The sequence below is a fragment of the Natrix helvetica genome, assembly GCF_964273705.1.
Source record: "Natrix helvetica genome assembly, chromosome: 4".
Taxonomy (NCBI): domain Eukaryota; kingdom Metazoa; phylum Chordata; class Lepidosauria; order Squamata; family Natricidae; genus Natrix; species Natrix helvetica.
Window position 1 is genome coordinate 62,880,832 of NC_138550.1, and position 10,073 is coordinate 62,890,904.

A 10,073-nucleotide genomic window follows, 5' to 3' on the forward strand; every position below is an offset into this window, starting at 1 on the left:
TGTGATTCTGACTTTTTATCACAATAGTTTCCCATTGTAGATATATTTCATGTTCCCTCTCCATTTTCCCATACCTTGGATTAGATTACCCTTAATTGTCTTCTAGATGGCAATCTTCACTGTTCAATGTTCGTTAGACTTCCCTTAATATATTATATAAAATAACAAGCGGTAAACATCTCACTTTGTTCATCATCTTAAAAGTTCTATGTATGTCCATGTTTCATATATTTTGACCCATGCTTAGTTGTCCTTCTATTGTCATATTCAGTCAGTTTGCAACTCAGCTTAATTATCATATTAAAAAGGTGGCTCACAAACCTCTGCTTTACAAGCTCCGCATATCAGTTTCATATTTATCCATATTCCATATATATTAACTTTTATTTAGCTATCTTTCCATTATCATTGTCAACTTCTAAAGCGTTGCCATGACTATTATCAGGCTGGCATGGGGCGGGGGGGTGGGGAATTTCATGCATGCCTTCGGCTGGAGTCGGATCTCATGTCTACAGTCTAGTTGGAGAAAATGAATTATGATGCAGGACAGAAGGGAGGGATTACAGGGATAAAGTTCAAATGCAATTAAGCGGAAGAAGTTTTGGCTCCACCGGAGTCCATGCCAGAATATCAATCCTAATAAATGATTGGATTTCCTTTGAGATATGGTTGGAAGCTCGTAAATTAATTAAGCCGTCTTCTGGGAACTTCACAGAGAGCCAAAACTGCTTCTGCTTAATTGTATTTGAACTTTACCCCTGTAATCCCCTCCCTTCTGTCCCGCGTCATAATTCATATTGAGCCCATTGGACTTGTTTGGGTGATAGTTTCCGTGGGGTCCTAAGTGCCTCCAGATTTTTGTGGTCGGTCCAGACTTCGAACGGTTTCTGGCTCCCTTGCAGCAGGTGTCTCCAGGTTAGCAGTGCCCATCTCACTGTGAAAGCCTCCTTTTCCCATGCGGTCCATTGTCTCTCTGTGTCTGTGAGCTTGCGGGAGGTGTAGGCGCAGGGTTGTAAGCTTCCTTGGTTGTTTCTTTGGAGTAGCATTGCTCCCACTGCCACATCGCTGGCGTCTGCCTGGATCACGAAAGGTTGCTCGGGGTCAGGATGCTTCAGGACTGGCTCCTTTGCAAACATTTCTTTTAGTGTCTTGAACGCCTCTTGGCAGGTTAGGTCCCATGGTAGGGGTTGTCCCGGATGAGGTTTCATTCCTGGGCTCCCTGTCTTCAAGAGGTCTGTCAGGGGTTTGGCAATCTTCGCAAAGGAGGGGATGAATTGCCTGTAGAAGTTCGCGAACCCTAGGAAGCTTTGTAGCTGTCTGCGGGTGCAAGGGGGATGCCATCTTAGGACAGCTTGCACTTTCTCTGGGTCCATCTCTATTCCCTCATTCGACACTCGGTAACCCAGGTAGTCTAACCGTGCATGGTGGAATTCACATTTTGATACCTTGACATACAGGTTGGCTGCCAGAAGTTTCTCCAGTACTTGGCGGACCAGCAGTACGTGGTCATCCATGGCCTCCATGTAGATAAGGATGTCATCTAGGTAGACAAGGACCCCCTTGTAGAGATGCTAGTGCAGCACCTCATTTATTAACTGCATTAATACCGCTGTGGCCCCCTGCAGCCCGAAAGGCATCACTTTGAATTGAAAGCTCCCTAGGGGGCAGTTGAATGCTGTTTTCCACTCATCTCCCTCTCTGATACATACTCGGTAGTATGCTTCTCTGAGATCTAGTTTGGTGAAGAATTTCCCCTTGGCCAGATGAGACAGCATGTCCTTCATGAGGGGAAGAGGGTATAGGTTGTGTATGCACACCCCATTTATCCCTCAAAAGTCCACACACAATCTCATGCTTCCATGTTTTTTTTTCTTTGAAGAGGACTGGTGCCGCGCCCCGTGGCTTGGCTGGCTCAATGAGCTCCCTTGCTAGGTTTTTGTCTATGTAATTGCGCATCTCTTTTTGTCTTTTATCTCTGTAATTGCGTGAATTACATATCGCACTCGGCCTCGCTGAATACTTCTGCGAGGTCCTGACATTCTATTGGAATCAGTTCGGCCTCTGGGGTTTTGTCGGATGTGGTTGCCAGTTGTTCTCGTGGGCTTTCTTGGGGGATTTCCAGCATGGGTTGTGTTTCTGCTTGCTGGTGTGGGAGGGGTTTGGGGCCCCTTGATATCCTAAGTCTGCGGGTACCCCCTTGCCACCAGATGGTCGGTCCCCACTTGTCTAGCCAGGAAAGTCCCAGTATGACTGTGTCTGTCATTTTGGGGCTATTATGAATCGAATTACTTCCCAATGGTCCGCTAGTTCTAGCCTCACTGGTTCAGTTAGGTGGGTGGCATAGGCTCCTCCCATTAGGGACCCGTCGACCTGCTCAAACCAGATCGGGTAGGCCAGTCTTTTTGCTCTGATCCCCAGTTTCAGGACTGTGCTTAGGTTGATCAAGCACCTTGTGCAACCTGAGTCTATTAGGGCTTGAAAATCCCCCTGGTTTCCTGTTTTGGGGGCTGTGAGGCATATTGGAAAAAGGAAAGGGTGAATGGATTCACTCACCATTGGGTCATTTTCTCCCTCGTCCTCGCTGTCATATGATTCGGGCGACTGATTGTCATTGCCTGGGGTTCCATCACTTTTGCCTGAGGGGAAAGGGGCCTTTGTGGCCTGGAGGTCTTTCCCAGATGTGTTGGTGGTCCATTTGGACCCTCGTTCTGGTCGTGCCCTGGGCGGTGGGTCTGGCCTTGGTTTTGGGCTGGGGTTGGGCATGCAGCTGCCATGTGGCCCATCCCCACGCATCTGTAGCATTTGAGTGGACTTCGAGGGAGGGCTGGTCTCAGAGCCTGTTGTGGTGCTGTGGATCCCCGCCGGCTGGGTGGTTTCAGGTCAGGTTGACCTCTCTCTTGTGTGTCCAGTTGTTTGTTATGTCGTTGATGCGCAGCCTGCTGTCGACTTTTGTTGCTACTCGGAACTACTCAGAGAGTTGATTTGGGATGTCGCAGTGGGGGCAGTGCTACTCCAAAGAAACAACCAAGGAAACTTACAACCCTGTACCTACATCTCCTGCAAGCTCACAGACACAGAGAGACAATGGGCTGCATGGGAAAAGGAGGCTTTCACAGTGAGATAGGCACTGCTAACCTGGAGACACCTGTTGGAAGGGGGTCAGAAACCGTTTGAAGTCTGGACTGACACAAAAATCTGGAGGCGCTTAGGACCCCACTGAAACTATCACCCAAACAAGTCCGATGGGCTCAATACTTCAACCATTTTGGTTTTGTCTTAAAGCACATTCCAGGCGGGAGGAACTTCCTAGCTGACTCCCTCTCCCGCATGCCTCAGTACAAATACGAATGGGAGCACGTAGTGGACGCCATCATTCCCTCTACTCAAACAGCTGCCCAAGTAACCACCAGGCGGCAACGCCATGACCAGCACGGCCAACCCGCAAGCAACCTAACCACAAGACTCAAAACTGAACTGCTAGCAGACACCTGGTTCCAAAACAAACAACACATCTTGACGAAAGAGATGACCTTGCATGGAAGGGGATGAAACTCTACATCCCAGAATCCCTACGTACCCTAGTTCTCCAGAGGAGTCACGACGCCAAACCGGCAGGCCACTTTGGGTTCCTAAATATTTTACACTTAGCCCGGAGGCAATTCTGGTGGCCTGGCATAAAGAAAAATGTGGATAGTTACGTGAAAGGTTGCACCATCTGCGCCACAATGAAGAGATGACCAGGAAAAAACCCCGGACTGCTGCAAACAGTAGCAGAGTCAACGAGGCCTTGGGAGGAGATCGCAATGGACTTTATAGTAGAGTTGCCAAAAAGTGGGGGAAACACGGTGATTTGGACTGTAATAGATCTCCAAACAGGCATACTTCATACGCTGTAGAGGACTACCCTCGCCTCACAAGCTGGCTAAACTGTTCGTGAAGCATGTCTACTGACTGCATGGAGTACCTCGAAGAATTATCTCAGACAGAGGGGTCCAGTTCACGGCTAAGTTCTGGAGGGAGTTCCTGCGGTCCATTGGGTCATCTCATGGTCTTAATTCAGCTTTTCATCTGAGCACCAATGGGGCAGCAGAGAGACTGAATGCCATGATAGAGCAGTACCTGAGGTGTTACGTGAACTATCAGCAGTCCAATTGGGCAGACCTTTTATCTTTTGCTGAGGTCACGTACAATAATGCTGTTCACAGTAGCACAGGACTCATGCCATTCAAAGTAGTGAGTGGCATGGACTTCGTCCCAATGCCTGAGTATCCAAGGGATCCTCCCTCCTCTGTCAGCTTGACTGATTGGATGTCGATGCTGATATCAACCTGAGAAAATGTCAAAAAGGCACTGGCTAAAGTGGCACAAACCTATAAGAAACAGGCAGATAAACACCGGGTTCTGCAACAGCAATTCCGAGTAGGAGAGAAGGTTTACCTCTCCACAAAATATTTGAGATTAAAACTTCCTAGCAAGAAACTGGGGCCAAAGTTTATGGGACAATTCCCCATAGTAAGGATGATCAACCCAGTTACAGTGCAGTTGAAACTACATCGATCGTTGGGGAAAATACACCCAGCGTTTCATAGTAGCCTCTTAAAACCTGTGATCGGGTCCACTCTATGGTCATATGGGGCCAAACCCATTATGAAGTTCAATGAATCCTCGATTCAAGGTGGCACAGCAGACAACTCCAATACTTAATCAAGTGGAAGGGCTACCCATTATCAGAGGCATCTTATCCAGGCTCTTATCAATATCCAGGCTGATCGCCTCATAGAAAAATTCCATGCAGAAAATCCAAGCAAGTCTGGAGGAGGGACACATCCTTAAGTTATATACCTGTACTCAAATTGTCTTTGTGTCACACAGGTCGCTTTCGGGAAGTGAGGGGACCCGGATGTCAATGTCTAAAGCGTTGCCATGACTATTATTAGGCTGGCATGGGAGGGGAAAATTCCATGCAAGCCTTCGGCTGGAGTCGGATCTCATGTCTACAGCCTAGTTGGAGAATATGAATTATGACGCAGGACAGAAGGGAGGGGATTATAGGAGTAAAGTTCAAATGCAATTAAGCGGAAGCAGTTTAGGCTCCACCGGAGTCCGTGCCAGAATGTCAATCCTAATAAATGATTGGGTTTCCTTTGAGATATGGCTGGAACCTCATAAATTAATTAGGCCGTCTTCTGGGAACTTCACAATCATATTCAATCAGTTAGCAACTCCATTTTTTTCATATTTAGGGATAAAGCCCTTATCTTAACTTTATATTTTCTCATATGATAGTTTCTAGTTATCTGGTTTTTTCCTATAAGTCTTTTGTTCCACTTCTCTGTTCCTGTCTTCTCCCTTTTCTTTATTTTGACACATCCACTCCCTTCAATTTTCCACAGATCACCATCAAAAGAATATTTTATATTTCTTTTGGTTGGGGCATAATCTCCTACTTCAATTTTCCTTATGCCACTAACAACCTCCAAAATCACTTTTGTCTGCTTTTCCCCCTTTTGTTGGGACAGCTCCCCTTTTCACAATTTTCCCTACACCACTGCTGGGACCAAGGACGTCTGCTTTTTATTTCCCTCCATTTCCGCTTCAATGTCTTGCCCCCCTTCTTCTTTGAGTTCTTCTTTAGCTATCTGCTTCTCTGGATTCAGAATTCTAATTAGGCTTGATATTAGTGATTTATGCATATTTTTATAATTTCATATAGTTCTTCAAATTCCCAGTTTTCCATGATGTCCAGTTCCAAAGTTACAGTTAGTTATACAGTTATGTAATTCTTATTTCAGCTTTCTGTTCCACCTTAAATTTATCTGCTTCAGTTGCGATGGTGAGAAACGATGTGGGCCATCCTAGTCTTTTGTTCTTCCTTAATGTCCAGTTCCAAAATTGAAGTTAGTTATACAAATTTTTATTTCGAGATTCTGGTCCACTTAAATTCAAACTGGAAGAGAAGCTGGGGCCATTTTAATCTTTTGCTGAGTGAAAAAGGAGAAGAAGAAAAAGCAAAAAAAACAAAGCAAAAAAAAACCTTTGTATTTCCCAGTTTTTGATTCTGTTATTATTCTTTCCCTTACTGGGTCCAGTCACTTGTAGCTTACTCACAATATATCACTTGGAACAGATTTGCGATCCACCAGATTTGGGTATTTTTGTTTGCCTCCTACTTTCCCAAATTCTGATTTATGGCAGTTGGTTAATTGAAACTTCCCGCACAGTCAAAGTTAAGTTATCAGTTATCAGTAAGAAGAAGTGGCTTTTTTGGGAGTTAAGATATATTAGTTGGAAAGACTTCAAACAGAATAAATCCTTCAGAATAAATCCTTCAAAGTATTTGGTTTCTATTTCAAATCCAAAACCAAGTTTAGAGTTTATATTTGAATGGGTTTGTCATTTCTCTGCTTTCTCCTTTCTGTCCGAAATAGTTTCAAATAAAAACTTGGGGGGGGGGGTGTTTCAACCCTCCATTTTTCCTTTCTTTCTTTCTTTTTGAAATAGTCCTGATCTGACCATCAATATTATGTTCTCAAAATTTCTTTGCCTTTTCCAGGTTTGATTTATGGCTGTGGGTTAGATAAATTTTCTTACCCGGTCTTTCATCTCTTCCACTCCCCTCCTGTTCCATTTGCTTTGACAAAAAGTCAGCATCTTGTCAGCCATGTTGAAGGCTGCTGCCCTGACTCCGATTCATAGGCAAATCTCTGACCTACAAGGGACCTGTTTCTTCCCTCTAGGTCTGATGAGATGCTGCTCTTCTTTGCCCCCACCTCCAGTGGGGGTTCTGATCCAAAGGATCTCGGAGATGGTTTGTCAGACAAGGTTCATGTGAGACTCTTAGGAGCCCCCACCCCCCACGTCTGTCCAGCTGGAGAACTTCCTGTCGAATCCCATATAGATTCTTAATTGTAAGAAAAATGTCTTCTGGCTGTTTGTCTTTAATGTCTTGATTAGATTTTAGAGCAGGGCTTTATAGAATAAGATTTTTTTTAATACAAGAGGATTCGTTATATTAAAATTAACATGTTCTTTAAAATATATTCTTTGTCAGCGTTCCAAATAGTATCCAAAATTAAATCAGAGTCCAAGGCAAAGTATTGCTCAAAGTTCCAATTTATTAAGAGAGCCATGTTGGCACATCTGGGCAAATCCGAATCTGAAGCTTCTTGGTTTTCCCCACCCAGGTTAAAGTTCATGATCTTGCCCCCACACCAACAAGTCTGTCCAATCTTCCACTGCCATGCTAGCAGTTCCACCCATCCAGTTCTGGTCAGGTGCAGAGGTGCCAAGGCAAAGGATGACCTTGGCTTTCTAGAAAGGAATTTTATTTTGGCTACATAGCATTTTACCCCGTACTATCCCCCCTCCCAATTCTCCACCATAGAAACAGCATAGTAGAATAATAGAAAGTGTGGCAGGCCAAAGATCCAAAGGGAACATGACTGCAGGCCTGACATTCTTTGCTTCATTAATTTGTGATAAATTGTTACATTCTGTTCATTGCACAGATACTGTTGTAGCATGCTGAACTGTGCCTAAGCATATATCTCTCTTCCCTGCATTGTCAAGCAACTGTGGGAAATATAAATGGTCTAAGTTCGGTTTTTTTTCAATATTTAGTGCTGTAAATTGTTTGATTGAATTTCTTTTAAATATCATATTTCAAGGTCATAATTTGAAATTTCTAACATTATGGCTTAGTCCTAATGAAAAGCAAACAGTTTCCTTAAACTGTAAAGCATCAACCTTTTTCCCTACCCTGTTTCCCCGAAAATAAAACCTCCTGGATAATAAGCCCAATCGGGCTTTTGAGCTCATGCGCTAAACTAAATCATCCCCTGAAAATAAGCCCTCCGTGAAAATATTGCAACATAGCAGCAGCCATGAGGTGACCATGCTCGTCGCCTCCTGCACCTCAAAAATAATAAGACCTCCCCCAAAATAAGGCCAAGTGCTTATTTCAGGGGTCAAAAGAAAATAAGACCCTGTCTTATTTTTGGGGAAACACAGTACTTAGTAGTACAGAGTTATATTTCAGCATAAGGACAACACTGATTTGTTTTTAAAAATGTTCTCTGACCTTTGGTTATAGAATTATATAGCTCTCCTGGAAATCTATACCAGTTAGTGTACCTAGGAAGTATTTATGCAATTAAATATTTTCTAAAGCAAGAATAAAGTGAGCATGCTTACTGTCTAAAAACAAGATGGAACATTGCTATTAGAATTTGAAATGTACTAGATATGCAAGGTAAAAATGCAATGTGAGGACTGGATTATCTTTGCTTGATATTTAACAATTATATCTGGAAACTATGTTAACTCTTTATTGTACTCTCTAAGGAAAAGGAATATTACTGTACCTAGGAATGAAGATCAATTTCATCCATACATAGACTGGAGAAGCAGCTTCAGGAAACTTGTTGAGTCACTCTTTTCCAAATAATGGTCAGCTCTGTTGATGATTGTTTTGGATAAAAGAGAAGAATAACCTATTGAGGCTTCCTGCTTCAGTGAGAAACCAAGGGCAACTAAAGGAGGGGGTAGATATGAAGAAGTATTCTTTTTTTCCTGTCCTACCCTTTTCTTTGCTTGTCTTACCTTTACCTTTACCTTTACCTTTTATTTCGATTTTTATACCGCCCCCTCTCCCCAAAGGGACTCGGGGCGGTGTACAGTCAAGTGAAATAGATAAAATAGACTACAAACATGGAAACATAAAAACATAGAAGAGGAGGCAATACAACACTGACATGTTTAGTTTGTAAGCTGCAGACAGAGACTGATACATGCTGCTTTGGGATACTTTCTAGATACAGATGTCTTGAGAGGCCCTTGAATGACCATGAGCATGACCATTAGCAGGAGCAGTGATCAAGAGTGCATGGTAACTTTTTTTGTTAAAAAGAAGGGAAGTTGTTAACAAATTTGTTTCTTTTCATACCCTCAGGTTGTTACTTCGTATCCCTCACTATAACTTTTATATGGTAGTAGTTGATAAACATGGTGTGGACAAAGAACGATATCCTTTTCCAGCAACCCCTGCTGAACTCTTTGCGCTCATTGACACTTTCCCTTTGAGAAAAGAAGAAATGAAATTGCAAGCTGAAATTGGCCGGTCTTGTCTCTTTTAGACTAGATATGTTCAGTATTTTCGCTGTCTAAATTTTTCTGGTGCTACACAAAGTGTGAGATTATGAAAGTTACTGCTGTACAGAACTTTTTTCTTGTATGTACAGTATGTATATATGTATGTATCTGTGTGTGTGTGTGTGTGTGTGTGTGTGTGTGTGTGTGTTTAGGCTATGGATGTTGCAAACTTTTTATTTAACCATAAATTATACCTCTTTATTTTCTGGTGTGAAAGGTTGTTGTAATGATTTTGAATTGCTTTGGTTAATCCTTGCAGAATATTAGTTCCCATGTAAATGTTTTCATTTCTTTCACAGATCTTTTATTAATAAAACATTTTTGCATTTCACAGATTTAGTATTTACATTAACTGTGTTACAAAACTGTTTGTTTTTCATTCAGCAAAAAGACTCCAGACAAAGTTTAAAGGAGTCTTCACTGATTTCAGTCAAACAAAACATGACTGATGAGGGATTCATTGTTGTTATGCAGCTCACAAAATGTTCTCTTCTTCTCGCTATAAAGCTTCATTGGGATATAGGCAGTCCTCAACTTACAATCATTCATTCATTGAAAAGTACAATGGTACTGAACAAAGAGACTTTCTACTTGTGCCTAAACTTATAGCTGTTTCAGCACACCTATGGTCATGCCAGGCCTTCTTACCAAGACTGCCTTGCACAATTTGGAGAATGAGGATTCCAAAGCTGCCCAAAGTCACCTTGCAGCTGGATAAGTGGCAAACAAAGTTGATAAATAAACAATGCATTACAAGAGCAGGCTCCATTCTCATGATTGTTTGGAAGCCTCATTTTTCTAAGTGTGGAATTTGGAGAAGGGTGTTTCCAAAGAATCATGAGAATGGAGTGTGCTTGGAGAATGGTGCAAGGCAGCCTTGGTAAGCAGGCCTGGTGTGGCCAACAGCGACCTTACATATGTAA

The 10,073-nt window shown here is 42.8% G+C and overlaps 1 protein-coding gene across 2 annotated transcripts in view; it reads left to right on the forward strand.

Annotated features, from left to right (window-relative positions):
* SRPX (sushi repeat containing protein X-linked) overlaps window positions 1-9,479 on the forward strand; it is a 124,216-nt gene extending 114,737 nt beyond the window's left edge. For both annotated transcript variants that reach the window (XM_081952844.1, XM_081952845.1), the window contains one exon: window positions 8,951-9,479. In XM_081952844.1, the coding sequence (XP_081808970.1) occupies window positions 8,951-9,134 (184 nt within the window). In that variant the 3' untranslated portion in view covers window positions 9,135-9,479. The remainder of the gene's footprint in view (window positions 1-8,950) is intronic.
* Window positions 9,480-10,073: the final 594 nt, after the last annotated feature.